Here is a 20,728-nt window from a genome sequence, read left to right as displayed (position 1 = left end):
ACTTAGTTGGAAATAAACATCACTATTTTCCATAGTTTCCTACATTTTTTAGGAAAAAAAAACATTCACACAGTGAAGGAAATCAGAATCTGCTTTTATATCCCTAGAGTTATAAACATTTGTATCAAAATATTTACAATTATAGTATATGAAATATCAATCCATTAAAGAAGAAGCCAAATACAGTACTAGAACAACCCAACAATGTAATGCAAATTACATGAGACATTAATGTCACAGAAAAAAGTAAAAGACAAAGGAATACATGGTTCAGTCCAGTCATAGTTTGACTTCTTAACATAATGCATCTCTTTTAGATATATCTGATATGAAAGTATACTTCTGCACATAAGACAGCCTTCTATAATTGTCTGATAATTAAATCATAGCTTTAAAGTTTATCCTCCCACCATTTTTTGCTGGCCAATCTCTCTACCCCCAGCTCAGGTTATTTGCGGGCCTGCCCTCAGCATTCACTTAACCAGAATGAATAGCAAGAAATACATTTAGTAATAGTCCTTTCCTTTTACATAAATACCAGCAATCATGGCATAACAACTCCCCAAGAAGGAAAAGTATATAAGAAATGGGGTGACAAAGAGAACTAAAAGAAGAAAAAGTGGGCAAGATGTCTCAGATTCTCCCTGGGGTAGATCTTCTCAGGGTGATGAAAAGAAATGTCTTTCCCTTCTCCCTGCCAAAAAAATAACCCTTAGGCAGAGTCTGAGATGGCTTAAAATAGCTGCTCCAGGGCAAAGCAATGCCTGCTTAACCAGGAATAACATATTAATTCCTACTAAGTCCTATATAGAATACTCTTGTAGCAGCATGGCAGCTGACTTACCATCTGATTGGACCCACAAGAGCTTTAGCTAATTTTTTTTTAAAGAAAATATGTGCCCATCACCAACGTTTGTATTTATGGTATGGGAATTTTATTCTTTCTGGGAGCACAGGCACTCTGTTCTTAGCATGACTGAAATATACTATTCTTAATACTTTGTATAGCACCTTCCACCCAAGGACATGTTGTTTTATTTTGGTTTGTGTGTGTTTTAATTCACTTTTAGAACTGTCATACCTGCAACTGTAAAGAGGTACAGACAAGACTTCTAAGAGGGGACAACTCCAGCCAGTTTCAAAACTAGAGCTACCACTGAGCCTGAAGCCCTGATTCCCAATATGGATAATTAAACTAAATATCCTCAAAAAATTTATAATTTAGAGGGGGAGTAATAAGATTGTGTTATACAGAGTCATGTCCACCTCTCTCACATTTTATAGTTAAAAAAAAAACATTAACTACATTGAGAGAGAAATCTTTAAAACATGACCCTAAAGTAGCACTGTTGCGAGACTGCCTGCCCCTTGATCCCATGGTTTGTGTGATGCTTTCACACTGAATTGGTCATTAATGGCTTTACAGAAACTCCAGAAAAGCTGCCTTGGCTTTAAGCAAGAGGCTTCGCAAAGCCCCTCGTGAGAGGCTTCCTTGAGTGACAGATGTGTGAGGTCTGCTCTGGGCTCTGAACACGCCCCCAACCCCCTCCCCCACACGCCCCCAGCCTTCCATCATGAGAGGTTCTCTTACTTGCTTTAGCTCACCCATCAATGTGGCCTTCTAGCTCCCTCTCTCTCCCTCCCATTTTGTCGCAAATTCCACAGAGCTAAATTATCTGTTCTAAAGAGAGACACTGGCTCACTGGCTGAAGTCCTCCTGTGGGCACCTCAGACTGGAATGTGATGTTTTCTTTGGGTCAGAAGGACGGGATGGCTTCCAGGCTTAGCATATTCAGCACAAAAACAATATCTGGTCTTGCCGGAATTTGTACCGCTATTTTAACATGGTGCAGTAGGTCTGAAGACCTCAGTACATGACCCAGAATCCACATCAGATGTAGAGCCAGTGGTGTGGCAGCTGATGGGGCCCCAGGCTGTGTGTGTAACTGAGAACAGCTGGAGGCCACGTCTGGTGGCTGGAGGGAGGCTCTGTGGCCTGCATTGCATTGAGGGAGCATCAAAGTACTAATCAACTACTTGCTCCCAAGGGCAGGGTCTTGATAGTGGAGAATTGCCTCAGTAATGGTTTGCGTTGCGACCTCTCCCACCCTTACTTTCCCCGTTCCCGCCCCCACCCCTCTCGGTTTTTCCGGCAAAGCAATTTCTTCTTTTCTCCCAGATTCAACAGCTGCCCCACCCCCCAGATCCCCGTTAACTTGTTCAGCCTTATTTCTTTCTCAGGACCAGATAGAGAATGCCAATGACGAAGCTAAAACAGAAGCAGATCCAGGTCAGGATGAAGGAATAGCCGTGGTGACTCGCCGAGAAAGAGGTTCTGTAACCGCCCGCATAATGATGTGTGTAGATGGACACTCCGACCATAATGCACAACCCTGCAGGAAGGGGGAGAAAGTCTGCATTAAAACCAGAAGCTCAAAAGCAGTTGATATTTGGGGGTACAGGGAAGATGCTTCCCAAGGAGACATTTTTATCATTTTTAAAAATGCTATTTCCCTCGTTGATAGTGAAGAAACAAAATCTGGCTTTTGGCCCTAAACGGCAGTTCTGTGGCTTTGCCCTGGACCAAGCTCTATCGGTTGTGCTGATGAATTAGGGGTGTCTAGGGCCCTTATACCTGCATTGGCTTGCACGGCTGCACTTGTGAAAGAAAGCACGATCTGGACTCCAGTGCGTCCAGACAGGCTGCTCAGGGGTGGAAAGCAAAAGAACAAGGACTTCTGCCAAACTGGGTGAATGGGGGAGGAACGACAGCAGAATGATAATCGCGATACTTGCGTCCATTGCTTTTCCATCTTTCATAGAACTCTCCCTTTCTCCCCTTCCTAGAGGTCTCCCCTTCCTCGCGTGTCTGTTTGTGATCGGGTGTCCCCTGACCCGTTGGCAGCTACGCAGAAGCCCTAGTTTTAAACGAGGAAGCAGCTGAACGTTGTTAAGCCAGGCTGCCATCGGGGGTTCTCAAAAAGAGAACGAACAACCCGAGGAGAAGGTAACACGAGGCAGCTTCACTGAGCCACACGCCAACCTGTCCCGGTAGCCGGAGCGTCCCTGGTTGGATCTGCTTAAGCTCTTCCCGCACGCAGGAAGTGTGCCCCGAAATACTCACAGCACACCAGCATGGTGGCCCCCGAGAGGAAGAACCGATTTCCCTTCTCCATGGTGAAGAGCTGGAACACGAAGACCACGAGGGAGATGATGGAGAAGACGATGGACAGGATCATGAAGGCCTGCACCGCCTTCAGCGCATCTGTGGGCACAGGGCGGGGAGAGCCAGGGCGTTAGCGGACCCGGGCCTGGGGGGCGGGGCCATCACTCACAGGTCCGCGGGAGCACAAGCCTTTGTAAGTACCTTCGTCGGCGTAGGACAGGACTCCTTCGCAGTTGCTAACATTGGTGCAGTTTTTCCAGAGACCCACCGACCCTGCTCCGTCATTGGAAACCACCCAGACCTGAAACCAGAAAGAAACAAAAGAAAGAAGTTGTTTAAAAACCAAATATTTCCTCATATTTGGGAGAAAATGTACCTATTGCAAACTATGGACTATAACTGGCAGTAATATCTTAATAATTTTTTATCAACAGTAACAAATGTATCACCCCAATATTAGGGGTCAACAATATGGGGCAGGGGGCGGATAAGGGGTTTGGGATATTGTGAGTTTTCTTTTATCTTATTATTGTTGTTATTTGGGGGGAGTATTTGGGGGGGATGATTGGATGTGATAATACTGGGAGCCATTGATAGTATACTTTGGATGGATTGTATGTGTGTGAATATATCGCAATAAAATTGCATTAAAAAACACTCTGAATTAAAAAGAAAATAAAGAGAAAAAAAGGAAATCAATTAGCATCAAGACTAAATCTTAAGCTAAAACACCATTTTTAGCCATAGGCATCCAAGCATCCTGGTGCTTGGAAGAAATAAGGCTAGACTAAAACTGAAGTCACAAAAGTCCCAAGAGATAAGAGAGAGAAGTATGTGACCAGTGAAAAACTACCTAGCCTCTCTGGGCGTCATGCTCCGTATCACTTAAAAATAAATTTAAAAATAAGCCAAGTATATTGGTTTAAAATTCTAGGATTCCAAGAAACAGAAAACCTGGATGAGGACATTGGTTTTAAGTCATTTATACACCATATAAAGATTGTTTCAGGTAAGGACCTGGATAAAGAAAAAAAAAGTACAGGACAATGTTCACTTGGAAACAACTAAGAAACTTAGAAATAGCAATGAGTTGGATGGTCACTAGCCACTTAAATCTAAACAGAAAGATCAAACTTTGAATGTCACAACAAGCAAAGAGAATGAATAATTTCATAATAAAATTGTAAGGCAAGAACCTTACTGTGGGGGCAGCTGAAAACTGAGGAGTGACCAAAATGTATTCCCTTGGGCTCCCCATGGTGCCAGCCTCCCTTCTTTTCTGCCCCAAGAAAAACAATTATCCTTCTGGAATGGAAAACAAATCCAAGGTCATTGTCTGCACAGAGGTGGCTGTTAAAATGCACGTAGCTGGAAAGGCAAGGCCAAGGCCATGCTATCTACTATCTAAGCAAGAGACAGCTGTGGGCCAAGTTCCACATTAGGGGCTGATAATTAACAAATATTGAGCACTTTGCCATCCATGAATACTGTTTTAAGTGGTCTATTAGATTTGTTATCCTAGGAGGTGATGGAGTTGGGATACGGAATTGCTAAACTGCAATCTGGAGGAGGCCATGTGGGCAGGGCTAAGAAGGAGCCCCAGTTGTTGTCTTATCACAGTTCGGCTTAAATTAGCCTGGCTTATTATCACACCCACCAATGTTTGCAAAGCTTTTCTTAAGGTTTTTCTAAACCTTAAAAATCCGTTGACTCCCTAACTGTAATAGGGAACTGAAGAGATTCTGGAGCCACATTTTAGCTGATTTAGAGGCCTTGGTCTTTATATCCAAGGAGTTTTATGAGAAAAGTATAATCAAAGCAAATTTGATGCTTTAAACTACCACTAGAGGTCAGAGTAGCCCAAGGTTCAGAAGGAAATGGTTGCCTCCCCTGTATTTTTGTCTTTCTGCTTGAGTGCGTTCATGCGGTGGAACAAGATTAATCTTGCAAAATTTCACTTTCACATGTTTATTCTCTGCTCAACAATTGAATTCATGAACATGTCAATCAAAGCTTTGCCTCATTTCACTCCAGACCCTCCTCCCCTTCTAATCAATCTTCCCAAGAAGGAAGGGCAGTTCTGCTTTGCTCCGAGGGGCGTCCTCGTTATCCCCCCGAAGTAAAGCCTGTCCTTCCCGCCTCTGCTAACATGCCTGCCTGGGATGGATCCCCGTGGTCCTTCCTCCATTCCTCTTTGACCAGTAGAAATCCCACCCATCTACCCAATCCCACCCCAGGCTGCACCTGCACCGAGGCTCTTGTGGAGGCTGGAGACGCCTCCTTGTGTCCTCCAAGTGCTGGGTCACCCTTGTGGACACCTGGTCACCCTTGTGGACACTGGGTCACCCCTGTGGACACTGGATCGCCCTTGTGGACACTTGCTTTTATCCTCTTACTTAATTCTGTGGCGTGTGAACGTGTACAGAGTTTTGCTTTGTTCCCACAACGAAGCTGTAACTTCTCAAAGGGCAGAGACAAATTTCTTTCGTAGAACTCTATGTAAATATTCAATGAATGAATGAGCATTACTCACGTTGGCAATGGTGGCAACAAATAACATAATACAAGTGGCGATGTGGACCACGAAGATACCAGCCAGTAATACCAGCATCTTGGCTTTTTGATAACTTGCAAATGATGAGAGTTCTGAAAAGAAAAGAGAGGGGGGAGAGGGGAGAAAAGGTCACCGTCAGATTCAATAATACAATTGATTCAGCTTTCCTGCATGCAGGTGCTGTCTGCTAAAATCAGGAGGAGTTATATTAAAAAGCCATCCCAATTCCATCATAAATTCCTGAAAACAGCTAATTACTCTCTTTCCCTATGCACCTACATGCCTATTCATCTATTTATGCATACATAAATGAAAACATAACTCTGTTTCTTCTCAGGTATTTATATACCCATGATTCCAACATGACCTATTTCAAAAGAACACTTTATGACAACGTTAATATTTTATTTTGTTTGTGCTTTGGAGGCCAAAAGTGGGACTTTGATTTTTAAAGGGCCTTTTCACAGCTATAATTTCCAAGTCTCTGTGCAACAATGTCATATAAATTTCCATTTCCCATTAGGGAAGTATTCATGCCTCTATCAAACTGCTCACCCAGCAATTTTGATAGAAGCGAATGTCTTCTGCAGAATAACAGCTATTACTCAATGTCCATGCACTGAATAAGCTACTAATTTGATCTCGGGTGAGACGCAAAATGTGAGAGTCACAACTTCTATTATTATAATGCTGCTTGGTATTCAATAATTACAACAACCTAATTACAGTTTAATGGTCGAATCACCTACTGATTAAACATTTCAATCTGGCATTACTTGCCTGGAGGTGGGACTTTGCTACTGGGTTGGGGCATGGTTTTATACTTGCTATGGCTCAAAATGACAGTTCTGGGGCCTTTAGATGTGTGCAGCCTGAAATCACACCAAACGCGCCGTCTCCTTGTGTGTGTCATTTATACAAATTCCACCCCTTCGGAACTCAATATAGAAGGCAGGCAAATTCACAAACCAACGAACACGGGGATTGGAAACTAGATTAACACTGTGCACGGATTAACAAAAGTATTAAACCATACCCTCAGAAGAGTAGATGAAGGGAGCCAAGTGTGCTGATTTGAACCTATTATGTAGATTTTCTGTACCCCAGAAAAGCCATGTTTTAATCCTGATCCAATCTTGTGGGAGCAACCATTTCTTTTCATCTCTATTCAGTACTGTAGGTTGGAAACTTTTGATCAGATTATATCTGCAGAGAGGTGACATACTCAGTTGCGGTATTAACTCTTGATTAGATGGAGATGTGACTCCACCCATTCCAGTTGGGTCTTGATTATCTTATTTGAATCCTTTTAAAAAGGGAACATTTTGGACAGAGTCAGAAACAATAGAAATGAGAGAAATGACAGACGCCTCAGAGCTGACAGAAACGTCACAGCAGAGCTGACACAGATGCAAACGCACAGATGCAGACATGTGGAGAACAGAGACAACTGATGTTTGGAGATGTCTGGAACCCAGCAGATGTTGCCAGAGATGTTAAGCAAGTCAGAACCTGGAGAGGCACATGCCAGCCACGTTACCACCCAGTTGACAAAGGCATTCCTAACCCACGGACCTTCTTTGAAGTAAGGTAACCTCTTGTTGGTGCCTTAGTTTGGACACTTTCACTTCCTTAGAACTGTAAACTTGTAACTTATTAAACTCCCATTTGTAAAAGTCATTCCAGTTCTTGGTATATTGTATTCCAGCAGCTCGCAGACTAACAAACCAAGTGATCATAAAACCCAAGAAATAAGGAAGATTGCTACCTTATAAAGAAGGTGTAAGTGATTCACATGGTGGGAGCTGCTCTGATTTATGCCGGCTGCAGAAGGAGGGCTTTGTCATGCCTGAAACTGTTAGGATGCAGCACAGACTCAAAAAGAACATCAGAGGAAGGGGCTAGCGGTTATGCACACCCTAGTCAGGGATGTCCCCACCTAATGAGGAAATGGCTGTGCACATCCTGCAATCGCACCACCTTCCTCTCACACTCCACCTAATTTAATTGAAGTTTTGAGTGTGCTCAAAGCTTTCATGCTGCACCAGGCATTTATTGCAGAGCACTGATACTATTATTGCAGCACTTTAGATGTCTTTTATATCCTCTCCCTTTCTTTAACAGGCACTTACTTGATGTACAGAATGCTCTAAGGTACACCAGGTGCCCAGCTCTTTACAGCCAGACAGTAAGAGGCAGAGAAAGACTTTCACCATCTACCCAGACTGGCTCCAATAACCCAAGCCCTCTTTCCCAAGCTGAGCACTTCCCTCTAAATCAGACTACTTTTTTTTTAGGAATCTATCCAGTTTCACTGTGCATGACAAAAGTGATGGAGTTTATCCTGCTGCCTCAGGAAAGAACTTTGAGATTTTATGCCTGCTATTAATAATCTCTCTGCACATTCAAATTCAGTTTTGCTTTTCTCAACTCCTTATACACCTCCACAATCTTCTGCTTCACTTTAATGCACAATAGGTTAGAATTATATAAAGTTATGTGACCTCACAGTTTCCATTTCTTCACAAGTAAAGTGGGGGTTGCAATGCCAGTTGTACAAAAAAGTGTGAGTATGAAATTGGCTCATAGATGTTAAAATACCTGGCACAGTGTCTGGCACATGGCAGACACTGATAATGGGTTGCTTTGGTCAAGGTTATTATTATTACTATTGTTATTATATGAAGCTAGTAGCCATAACCAACCCAATCCAGTCCATCATCAGGCTATCCCATGTTAAATGCAAGTAACAAAGTATCTTCTATCTAGTCCACAAGACAGTGTATATTTATCATTTTGGTGCTCTTAGAAATTGCTATTATGCCGAATCCTTGCCCCTTGAGTTGGGAGACCACAAAGAACTGAATCCCAAGACGTCCAGGAGAAAGCTCACTCTTCTCAGCTGTCCTAACCATCCCAGCACCTCCAAGAGTCACACTACCACTATATCCTGATCTCCTCACTCTTGAATTACAAATATTATATATTCCTCTCTTTAATCCCCCTTGGACTCTTTAAATGTCTTTTTTAAATTCCTTGGCTTCTAATTTACAAAGGTCTTCCTCCCAACACGGGGACATGGTCAGGGGCCAAGAATGGAATATAAGACCCCAAGTGAGGCGTCTTTGAAGAGGTCATGGAAAGCATTGTATGTTTCCTCCCTTACAGGCTGCGGGGATTCAGCAGCATTTTCTGTACCCGTGGGTTGCTGTATAACCCCATAAGGTCGCATGATTTCCTCCCCTCGTCCTTCCAGCCCAACCCAGCCATCTCATGTCCGGGGTGTGTGAGTTCCTGGACACTGGCTCTCACTTCTGATCTAAACCAGCCCCACCCAATCTTTATTCTCCTCCAGCGAGGCAGCCTAGAGGAGTGGGTGGAGGAATCAGTAAAGAAACCACTCTCTTCCATCTTAGAGTTTTGTGATTGTGCCATGTCTTTTTACTACTGAAGGAAGCAAAATATGTTGGGTTAGCAAGTGTTCTAAGAGTACAGATGTATGGGCCCCCAGGACACACAATTCTCTTTCTGCTTTTGGCAGAGGTAGGAGCTATTTGGCTGTAGCTATAGTATAATATATACAACTTCTCCACCTTCCAACTGCCCCAAATTTGTCAGATTTTATTAGTATCTTTCATTGTTGGCTTAAAGGTGTTTCCATTATTTTCCATGGCCCTCCTCCAAGGCATCTTACACCATACTGAACTTTTTTTTCAGATTTCTGAGCTGGAACATTCCTAACTGCTCAGTCGCTGTACAAGAGACTTACCCAGCAGAGAAACCCACAACCCTGGAGGTCTCTCTGGACAACAATTAGTGAGTGGTACCTAATGGGTGAGTGCCCGAGGGATACATCAAAACAGCAGAGTAGAAAGAGCACAAACAACAGAAGGTCCCACGCTCTTGAGACTTCCACCCACCCATTATTTACAGTGTGGCTTGGAAGAAAAACTCATTCCCTGTACTGGGAGTTCTTGCTTCTTATTAAACATAATTGACTTCTCCAGCATATCTCTCTGAAATGCTTTGTATGGCACTCCGCAGTGGAAGGCACCCCTTAGTCATAGTCAGGGAGCCTAAACCAGGACGTAGGCAATGACAGCATCACAGTTCCGAGTACTGGTCTGCAGTGCTTGTCCTCCCAGAGCATTTTGTGCACTGGGCAGTCCAAAAGTTTGTGCGTTGGTTGTGGGGAGTTCTCTTAGCAACAACGTTATTTGTGGTGCTTAGATTTCCCAACCCACCACACCACCAGAGCTAGTCAAATCATTGTGTTCTTGAAAGGCACTATTTTACGTGGTGACAGGCACACATTTCCCCACCCACCGTTGCTCCTGGCTCAGAGTCCCCCCCCCCCCCCCCCTTTAGCCTCACCACCCAAACATGAATCTGGACTCCATGTGGCTGAGTGGGAAACGGAGAAAATATAGGAGGCATGAATTTTGAGTCCAGAGAGAGTGATAAGAAAAATGGGGATTCGGACTCTTGGAGTCACACCCAGATTTTCCATCATCCCTTTTCTGTTCTTTCTGCCCTAATAGATGAGCCTGCCAATTCTGATTCCACTTCTGCCACCTTTTGCGTCTAGCCACTGTTTTCTCTTTTTCTTCCTGCACCACCCAGACCACATTACGGCCACAGTCTCTTTATCCTCCTATCTCCAATAGAAGCCTTCTAACCACTGACATTTTAGATTTGAATTAAGTTCTTTCCTAATAGAAAATGTATTACAGTAATTGGAAATGACTCTGAGATTGCAATTGTTGGTGATTGTAGCTCTAAATGGCTAATGGGGGGCAGGAAATGGAGGAGGCAACTGTCCTCTCTAATTGTCTCCATCTGTTTAAATTTTTATTGATTTGTTGCTTCCCCCTTACACTTTTCCTTTGAAAAAAATCAAAGGAACACAGCCCTGAGATTGCTCTGCCTGGCCTCTTTGCTTTGATTCAGATAGCCAAACACTTTTAGGACTCTCTGACCATGAGAAATTAATCAGATCCTTGTGGGAGCTTTTCCCTTTCTGATGGGTAACTAATTCTGCAGAGATTCTGAGAATAATTGACTTCTAAGGAACAGTAGAGAAGTTTAGATGTGGGAACTTTGGCTCTTTGATTGCAAAAGGGTCCGATAACTTTTTCCTGTCATGGAATCTGGGTGTCTATGGACCTGCCACAGGATTCTTGGGGGAAGATTTTTAATTAGTGTCCTAAGGCCAAAAATTGGGAGCAATACAATATAGACTGGAGCAACCAAAAAACCACCTCTCCAGCAGAGGAAGTGGTGGAAATTCTGGGGCTTGCGTCACTGGAGAGCTAGCCTGAGCCTAGGGGTATCACATAATCAGGACCTGGGGGAAGGGGACTGGGAATTCTGGGGGTGTCCTGAAAAGCTCTATTTTCCATGATTCATTCCAGAGTGGTTGAGATCATCCAGACAAAAGCCAGAAGAGAGATGTTCTGTACCAGATGGTGCAAGAGGGCGCCAGAGCCTGGCCATTTCTGAGAAGCACGTCGATCTGGCTGACCAGAGGACAGTTCCATCATTTCCCTGGTATCTTAAGATAGTCAGGCTTTTGTGGGGAGAAAAGCTCAATTATGACCACCAACAAAATTCAACTATCTCCCATTCCTTACCCCAGTTTTATTGCCCCAAAAGCACAGTCAGTTCATGACTTCCACCTCCAGAGTTTATTTTGGATCCATTCTTATATCCCACTTCCACTGCCACTGCCCAGTTCAGGTCCTAGCCTGGACCATGGCATCTGTCCCTCCCATGTTCCTCTCTCTGAACGCCTCCCCTATACTATGATCTTCGTACTGCCGCGGGATGTCTGTTCTGTTCGTCACTCCCCTGCTTAGAAACCTCCAAACACTCCCTATTTGCCAAGAAAGAAAATCCAGATGCCTCGTGCAACCCCATAGAGTCCTAGGAATTTGGTTTTCATGGACATTTCCAGCTTTTCTTTCCCTCCCTCCCCAAACATACATGACAAATCTCAACACCATTTCCCTGCCTCTGTTCCTGCCTGTACTACTTTTCTGCCAATCAACTTTAAGTCAACAGAATTCACCTTCCCCCAGTAATTACCTATCAAAGTCTTTTCAACCAAGCTCAAATCCTACCTCTAAGAAGACTTCCCAGGTATACCAGTCAGAAGCAGGCTTTTCTCCCCTGTTATGCCATAGATGCCTTTACATAGCCCCTTATTAAACCAAATTGCAGCTTGCCTTGTAATAGAGTTTTTTATGGATGTGCTTGGCTCCCCTACCCCTAAGATTCTAAGTACCCAAGAATTCAAAGTTTTGTATAGAGTTTAGCAAATAAATATCTGTTCAATGAATACATAAATGAGCTAAAGACAATTATTTTCTTCTCTATGGAGAAAAAAAATCAATGTCAAAGTGACTTGAAACTTTGTAATAAATGTGACCAGAATTATGAAGGGAAAATGTTTATTTGTTTTTACATACATGAGCTTTAGTCCTTTATTATTTTTAAAAAATCACATATTACTTTAACTATATATTGAGTACTGTGTTATATATTTCCATGTAATTACCCAAGTGAACATGTGACTATTTCCTGAGTACCTTTGGAATTTGAATACACAAGGGTATAGATGTGTGTGATACCTTTTGTTCAAGAGGAAATAAGTGAATGCAAGAAAATATCATAAATTTCTAAACATTGCTTTGCCTATAAATTTAATTTTCCATCTACCTCTCCAAATTATAGAATCTCTGGAGTGAAAGGGGGCTTTAAAATTCCTACTCAGTGCATGAAATTCATTTACAAATCTACACTAAGGAACTCTAAATCATGCTTAAACTCCTTCAGTCACGGGGAGCTCACTACCTACCAAGATGTCCCAACAAAAAGGTTCTTCTGACAATGAATCAGGGTTAGCTCCTGTCAACAACTTCCACTGATCTCGGTTCTGCCCACGAGACACCCCCCACCACCAGCAGCTAGTTTAAAGCTTCCTCTTGGGCCCTTTTCTAGTATAGTTACCTTTGCAGCAGAACTACCAAGTTATCAAAGAATTAGCCAAAGGACATCTCCAAAGCTCAATCAAGTCATAATACAGAGAACCCAAAGTCTCAGTCAAGTCATAACAAAGTCCTGAGATTACTTTACTGCTAGATCCTACTTTGTCTTTTCATTGATTGATGTTTCACCAGCAGTGAAATCCCCATCACATTTGTGGATAATTGCAAATTTAGAGAAAAGTTTTCTTACACCATCTGACCAAGCCAAGGTGCTTCCTCCAAGGCATAAAGAAAGATGAAAGACAAAGCTGTTCCTGGTCATATGGCCTCCATGAGTCAGCCCCATCTCCATGCCATCTTCCTCAGAGTGTCACCACAAATTGCTGCAGTTGCCTCCTCTACCTAAGGAGACTGTGAAGGTCAGCATGAAATCCTCTCTGTTCTCTACAAGTCAGGTTTGTTTTCTTTTGCTTGTTTGGTTACCAATGAGGATCATTGTGGTTGGCAAAATAGATGTCCATTTTACACCAAAGCAGACACAGAAATACTCCCTTTTGGGATCAGCCTTAGAGGATGTATCTGGAGGAGGAAAAGGCTGGAATTAAAGGCAGTCTGAGTGGATGAAACCTTGGATGAGTTTTTCTGGTCATTGTTATTGTTGTTTTGTGTCATGTTCTTTTCCATTCTGAATGTTGTTTTTACGTAGAAGTGGGAGAGAGGAACATTAAATCGCCCGTGGGAAACATGTAGGGGGAGAGGATCCTAAAAGAACATATCTTCTTGCCTCTGGACCTCTGCTGTTTGTTGTGGAATGAATGAGCCAGGTTGCACCTCACTACGTGCTCATCATATTAGGCGTGATGTTTTTAAAGGCAGGGCAGTTCTTCTGACCAGGTAGAACATCAGCACTCAAGCAGCAAAAGCGGCACGCTCCAAGGAAAACAACCATTTTTTTCATGGTCCCAGGGGGAAAGGAAGCTGCATCTTCCAAATGTGGACTATGGTCAATTAGGGCTATTATAGAAAGAGTAGTGTTTATCTGCTGCTAGGATCGATCTGCTACATAGGGAGATTTGATGAATTAGGGGCAGAGGAAGAACAAGCATTTTATTTAAAAAAAAGGAAAAGAGCACTTATTACAAAATCAGGTCTCATCAAATCTCTGCTTCTGACTGACTTACCACAGACTTTGGTAAAAGCACTTAATCCCTTGGGGCACTGGCTCCTAGAGAGGTAGAAGTGCCCGTTGTCTAAGAGCACAGGTTCTGAGTTCAAATCCTGATTCCATCACATCTTAACTGTGTGACCTGTAGACCTCAAAGGGTTGGTATAAAGCACTACGTGGTTGTAGGGTGTCATTTTTGTTCCTTTGTGCAAAATGACAGGCTTGAACCAGAGAATGGGCTTTAAGCTTCTCTTGCAGCAACTGAGGACCCCGAAAAACGTATGCTAAAGGCCAACAAGTAGCACGAATATTGTTTTTCCAAGCTCCCAAAGAAAATAAACTCACTCCCTAACTTCCCCTTGTCCTCTTTTGTGTCCGGAAAAAGGGGAGCAGATGTGGGCAACATCTGCAAAGACTGAGACTAGTCCTGGGCTTGAAGCCTGAGCCAGGCCCACGCCCTCAGACCGCAGCTGGTCAAGCAATTGGGTGATTTCCCCTGGGTGAGGAGGGAAGCTTCAGCTGCATTCTGCTTCTGACAAAAGAGGAGAGCTCTGGCAGCCAGAACGTCTTCAAGGGAGGGGTTGCCAAGATAATAACTAGGGTTTGGAAGGAAAATCAAGGTGTGGCCCAACCCCGGAGGCACTCGGGCGAGTCTAACAGTAGATGGCGGCAACATGCTTCAACCAGCAAAACTGCAGCCTTGTGCAAGGCAGGCTGGGAGGGACGCTGTGCTCAGGCCAGAGGTGCCTGGGAGCGCAGCACCGAGCGAGCCTGGGGCTTTGTTTCTGTGTCTGAGAAGAGAGTTGGTTATTTAGAGCTTTATAGATGTTGAGGTCATTTAATCCAAGGCTTGACTAAGGAAGAAATGCGCATCCGCAGAGGTAAAGCAGAATCAGAGCTGCAGTCCACCATCACACACCTTCCAGCACGACGTTCTCCCCTATCTTCTAAACTTTGTCTTAAACTTCAGCAGAAGTTCTAGGTTCCAGGCACTACTCTCAATTCTGTTCTTCCCGCCAACCCTCCTTGTCACATGGTCAGTTCAGTCCCTGAAAACTGTGCCATTGGCAAAAACAAAGGGCCTTTCAGACAAGGGCCATTGCTTCTTCCTAACATATTTCTGAGAGCCTGTCCAGCCGAGCCAGTGTGTCTAGTCACCAAAGGCCAGGTCTGGATCCCCACCCTGCAACCATGAGCCAGGCTGGAGCACCAGGTTTCAAGGATGCAGCCGGCTCCCTGCCTCCAATCCCCAACCTCCCCCCATCCCTTCCCACTGCTCCCCTGCCCCCTCCACCAAGCACAGAGAATTTCTTCCAACAAAAGGAAGCCCTGGGTCTCTGCTTCAGAACTCTTTCTCCTAGATCAGCAGACCTGCCCAGAGCTCATTGTTTCAGGATAATCAATTAGGAAGTTAGAAATAGCTCGCTTTAGAGTTCCAGGCATCTGCCAAGGTGCTGAAGCTTTTCTCCAATTCTCCATTTCCAATCTCTTAGCAGGAATCTTTGATTATGTGAAACAAGAATCTAAGTATCACCACTTCTCCTTGCTATTCATCTTTCACCCTCCATTTAGCTCTTTCCCCCTTTTCTAGGCTTTTCCTTCCCTTCCTTTCTTTTCCTCCTTGCACCTTCCTTTTCCTCTTCTCAATTTGTCTCTTTCACTCTCATCCACACCTTTACAGCCACACCCTCGGGCTGCAGGGTGGCCCTCCTTGAGAGCAGGGTGGAGTTTCTTTCCCAGGACCAGCTCGTTTCTCCCTGAGCCTGACTTGGTTCCTCATGAATTCCTTGCTGTTCTCAAGAATCTTAACATGGTTCTGTCTCCTGCCCCTCCTCATCTGAGCTGGCACCCTTTATGCTGAATTGATCAAACATCTTCCTTTCCTTCCAAGAGCTGGGAGAGAGCTCACTGGTATCTGATGGTAAAGCCCCGGGAACAACAAGCCTAAGGGAAATCTGGATGGAGAGGACAAAAGAGACCAGAGGCTCCTAGGCGTCAGGAATCTTCTGGGAAATGCCTCTTCCCATGCAACATGTTATCTTATTTCACTTTTCTGCCAATGCTTGTGGGTCAAACTAAACTGTTACCATGAGCCAAAGGAGTTCCCAAAATAAAAACGGTAGGACCTTACAACAATAGAATTTCAGAGCCACAAGGGGTCTTGGACACCACCCAGTTCAATTCCCTCAAACAAGAAAACAAGGCAAGTGACAGAAACAGATCAAGACCATTGCCAGCCGTCTTCCTGGGCAGCCTTTGTCCTCTACCCCAGGGTTCTTGCCACCAGTTTCAACCTGTGCAAAACGGTGTCTCTATTTTAAATACCCCCATCTGAAGGGAGAATTTACAAATCGGGCTCAGGAAATACACAGACTGACACAGCCACATAAAACCAACAGCTCCAACAGCAGGAAAGTGTATTTTACTTCAAGGCAAATGCCATCTCCATGACCGGGAAGGAAATGTTCACCCAAATATTGTTCTAAAACAGAAGAGAGAAATGGCAATTCCCACAAGTGTTTGTGTTTTCATCTGTATGCTTCACTTTCGATAGACTGTCCCAGTGAAACTGAGGGAGGTGATTTTACCCAGGCAGTGCGCCAGGGACCGAAGTGTTACACAGTGGTTTGGGGGCATGTGTGTGTGAGGAGGGGGCATTGGGAATTCAGGTAACCCCCTAACTTGAACCATATCTGGGCTCTGTGGCTTACTGACTAGCAGATAGAGCCCAGAAACCTTGCACCACCTAGACAGAACTGGGAAAGTTATTAGAAAAAGGAAGCTGATGGTCAGTGAATTCCAGAATCGTTAACACTCTTCCCTAGGGATTGGCAGCCAGATGGCAGGGCAGCGTGCAGACCAGGCTGCACTTGATTGGCAGGCTGTTCCTGCAGTGCCCGTGACAGGGAGTAACAGCGGTCACATGGACATGAATTAGGGAACAAATGATGGGACAACCCACAAGGCCACGTGAAAAGACAGTTTCTGGAACTGGATTGGTTTAACCATGTCCCCTTGGGTAGTATACACGGGCGTGTCCCTTTGGGTCTCTGAGTAGGTACAACTGAGAATCCCAACGGTCTCTGAGCTCTCGTGTTAAGCAGCTAACCTACATGTGCTAAGGGAAAGAAGGAATCATATTCATATGTTTAGAAAACAAAATATCTTGGTATCAAATCATGTGCGTGTAACTACTTAAGAAGCTTCCTTGGGCAAAATAAACACAATACACAGCCACTAAATTTTAATCACTCTATATTAAATGTGGGTTATATTTCTAGAGGTTAAGGAACAACTACCAAAAATGGAATATTTTCTGGGTTGTTTCAAGACCACAGAATCAGGAACAAGGCTTAGAAGTCATAGGGAAGCCCACCTTGCTCAATTTAAGAACTGGTAATTAGAATTGTCTAGCAAAGGAGGGTGAGCATGGAGAAGTGCTCCGACGTACTGAGCTGCCCCTCTCTGGGAATTTTAAGGAGACATAAGATGACCACCCGTCTGCAATGGTAGGAGATGGAGTTGAGTTGGTCTCTAAAATTCTTCCCAAATTTACAATTCTACAAACAAAATGAGGGGTGCAAAGACACTCGTTTGCCTTGTTCCCTTGCCTGTGTCCCCTTTTCAGACATATACCCCAGCAGGCTCTGAGGAGTCTACAGAAAAAGCCGTTTTGCCTCATGGCCAATCCTTCCTCGGTCCCTGACTGCCTTCTCTCCACCGGTCCCCGTAGGCCCAGCATTAACTAAAACCTCCAAAGCCCCCAGACCAGGCCAAGAGGGTCTGCGGTCCCTGTGGAGCATCCTCACGGCAGGCCCAGGATCTGGATGCTCCCCGGGATCTGGATGGCCTCCCGGGTCTGCGGAGGGATGTGGGGAGGGTGGAGAAAGCCACAGCAGTAGGTCCTTGCCTTCCTCTCCTCAGAGGTTGGCCCGGTCCCCCTGGGAGGTGGCCGGGGTCTGCTCTGAGGATGTGATCTGCTCTGGGTTGGCCCTTGATGGCCTTTTGCCAACGCCCAGGACAATCTAGTACCCAACTCCTACCCAAACCCCCAGCCCCCCTCACCCTACCCCCCACACTGCCAATTCTGGGGGGTCCTCCGAGGAGAGGCCAGACAGGATGTCCTGCCGCCCTCCAGACAACACGCCACCCCCGCCCGTTCCTCAGAGTCTGGGTGGAATTGGATCTGCCTCTGAGGGTGGGAGGCAGCAGGGGAGGGAAAGAAAAACCTCCTATTACAGTATTCGGTATTGTCAAAGATTAACAGCTGAAATTCAGAAATACTCCCGCAGCCGAGGGACTCTGCCACTATCCCACTATTTGGAGGGAGAACAGAAGGCGGGAGTCTGAATGGTGTTTTTTAAATTGTCCTTGAACTGCAGGAAACAGCGTGCAGCATTTTTTTCTCATTTAAAAAGCTACAGTATAATGAAAAATGTTCCATAAATACTGAAATTCATAATGGTTTATATGCCAGAATTGTCAGTATTTTCTATTTGCTTACTGCTTTAAAATTGCTTATTAGCTTTAACCTGCATCAAACTGAAAGATGAGTATTATCTTCGTAGGTTACCATTACTAACAACTTAATAACTATTACTTCCCTCAATCACATCTGTATAATCAGGATATAATAAACATTTCAAGCAAATATACAAGTTCCCTGCATCTGGTAATTTGCCCTTGCACTTACTTAATCATTCTCCCCAGGGGCAGTTTTTACAAGGCGCCTTCACTGCTCAACAGATACAGGCTGATTATATTTTAATCTTCTCTCCCAACTACTGCATTTCTGAAAGAAAAGCCTAACTTCATCAGACTAGCTGAATCCTGTCCTTCTCCTTGTCTTGTTAATATGGAGGGAAAATATACCAGTATCTTGTTGAAATGAGCCCCGTCTGGGTAGACACTCAAACAAAATGCTCATTGAAAACAGCAAAAGTAGAGAAAGCATGCTTTTTTATCATCTCTCCAGGTCCACCTCATGATTAGCACGAGTGTTGACGTTTGTACAACCACATTTTGGACATAGTAAGAAGACAAACATTTCAAAACGATCACTGCCTTCCATGCGGAAAAATTCCACATCCACCTGAAAAAAATCCTTTTATCATTTCTGATACACCATCTTTTCACTCAGCCCTGAAATGCAGCTGCACAAAGCCTTAGACAATTTGGCAGGAATAGATGAAGTTCCCCTGCCCCATCCTTTCCTCCAAATTTGCCTCCCCCAAACTCCACATCTGGCCTAGAAGAGAAGGCTCTTTGGTATCCACATCAGACTCTGGGAGTCTACCAACTGAACCCCTCCCGTGTTTTATTTGAAGCACCAATTGCCTCTCCCACTCCTTTTTCTTTTTCTTTTTTTTTAACAGTTGCCTCTGAACAAACCAATCCCCCTTCCTCCCATCCTGGGAAGAAACTTAAAAAAAAAAAAAAATTTAAGTAAAGAAATAATTTTTTAAAAAGCACTTAAATTTAAACAGAAGAGAATGAACAGCATAAAGGTAGTAAAAGCAACAGCAAAAGTAAACTGAAAATGAGGTAACTATCTACTATCACCTAAAAAAGACCAGCAAACAATCAACAAATGAAGAAACAATTCAAGTCCTGAAGCAATTTGAATCAAAACAGAGCAGTCTGAAAACAACAGCTGGCAAATTAAACCTGCCATTCTAAAAGCACATAGCATTTCCTCCATATAGAATATCCTATTTGGATTTGTTCCCAAGTCCTCTGCTCCCTTCACATCTTCGAAGATGGTTTTTTTCCTCACAATAAACTTTCCTGAACCTTATGGGGAAAAAAAGTTGTGTCAAGGTCTTTTAGCCAAAGTTTTCAAGGACTGGATTCACAGAAAAGTAGCAAAAGAAAAAGCTTAAATGAGGTCGACAGAAGGAGACGAGTGGAAAGGAAAGAGAAAGCTGCTCTTGCTGCGCTTCTCCAAGGTGTCTGGGGCTGTCCTACCTGGAGAGTCCGAGCGTCTGCCCTGAGTGGCAGGAGCTGGCAGCTGCCCTCCTCCGCTCCTCTGGAAGGTATGTGGCTGCAGTGAGGGGAGGGACCTGCCTCCTGAGGTTATAAGTTTCCTCTGCTGGTGTGTTGGATGTGTGATGGGCGGTTTCTTTTCACTCTGTTTTAAAGGAGTTTCTATGAATCAGTCTGGCTTTGAAAAAAAAAAAAGATTTGTTGTAAGCTACGCCCTGCTAAGCTGGCAGTCAGTCAAGAGTGGCTGGGAGTGAGCCATCGATTCAAAGAACCCTGTAGGCTCTCTCTGACTCAGACACTGAGACCACAGTGGAAAAAGGAGTGACACTGCTTCAAATGAGTAATAGGAGTCACACAAATAAATCTGTTTACCAAAGCCCATTCCTCTTCAGCAAGAAGGAGATTTGGTTACCATGGGGCAAGAAGGCAAAACACAAGCTAGCTGACCAAACTTTCAGCTGGGGAAGGTGAAGGAAATCCCTGCTCCTTGAGATCGTGGTTAATTATCACACAAGTTTCCCATTCCTTCTCCCCACCACTGCATCAGCAGCTGTTCACTGCCAGGAATTATCAGGCTTATTTTGTATTTAATTCCCTGCCTGATCCCCATGCACTGTCCTGACAGTTGCTACAAAGCGAGGCCCTGGAAGCCAACGGGGACATGCCGAGGGCCCCTTGCCTCTGAGCGATGGAGCACTGGTTGGACAGCGGACAAGCCCTAGTCTCTAATTACCCTCTGGTAATGTCCGTGTGGACTCGACAGATTACGGGAGGAAGTCCTCCTGTTAAGAACTTTGCTCTTGGACCTCCATGTAATAACCATCTGGACCTTGCTCCACAATCGAGTTTCTTCTAGTTGGCCAATAACA

The 20,728-nt window shown here is 44.3% G+C and overlaps 1 protein-coding gene across 1 annotated transcript; it reads right to left on the bottom strand.

Moving 5' to 3' along the window:
- Positions 1 to 78: 78 nt before the first annotated feature.
- On the bottom strand, positions 79 to 20,005 carry EMP1 (epithelial membrane protein 1). The gene is made up of 5 exons (XM_077170127.1): positions 19,842 to 20,005; positions 5,700 to 5,812; positions 3,368 to 3,467; positions 3,125 to 3,265; positions 79 to 2,393 (listed from the first exon to the last, which is right to left on the bottom strand). Exons 2-5 carry the CDS (start codon positions 5,775 to 5,777, stop codon positions 2,227 to 2,229), a joined length of 486 nt encoding a protein of 161 aa, XP_077026242.1. The 5' UTR covers positions 5,778 to 5,812; positions 19,842 to 20,005; the 3' UTR covers positions 79 to 2,226.
- Positions 20,006 to 20,728: the final 723 nt, after the last annotated feature.

Source organism: Tamandua tetradactyla, chromosome 7 (genome assembly GCF_023851605.1).
Source record: "Tamandua tetradactyla isolate mTamTet1 chromosome 7, mTamTet1.pri, whole genome shotgun sequence".
NCBI classification, from domain to species: Eukaryota; Metazoa; Chordata; class Mammalia; order Pilosa; family Myrmecophagidae; genus Tamandua; species Tamandua tetradactyla.
The sequence above is the reverse complement of the archived record's forward strand: the minus strand, read 5'-3'. Positions and strand labels throughout refer to the sequence as shown.

Coding starts and splice junctions, on each gene's coding strand:
- EMP1 (XM_077170127.1), bottom strand. CDS start 5,777: ATGCTGGTATTACTGGCTGGTATCTTCGTGGTCCACATCGCCACTTGT. Junction 3,468..5,699: donor TTGTTGCCACCATTGCCAAC/GTGAGTAATGCT, acceptor TTCTGGTTTCAG/GTCTGGGTGGTTTCCAATGA. Junction 2,394..3,124: donor GGCCACCATGCTGGTGTGCT/GTGAGTATTTCG, acceptor CCCTTCCTGCAG/GGTTGTGCATTATGGTCGGA.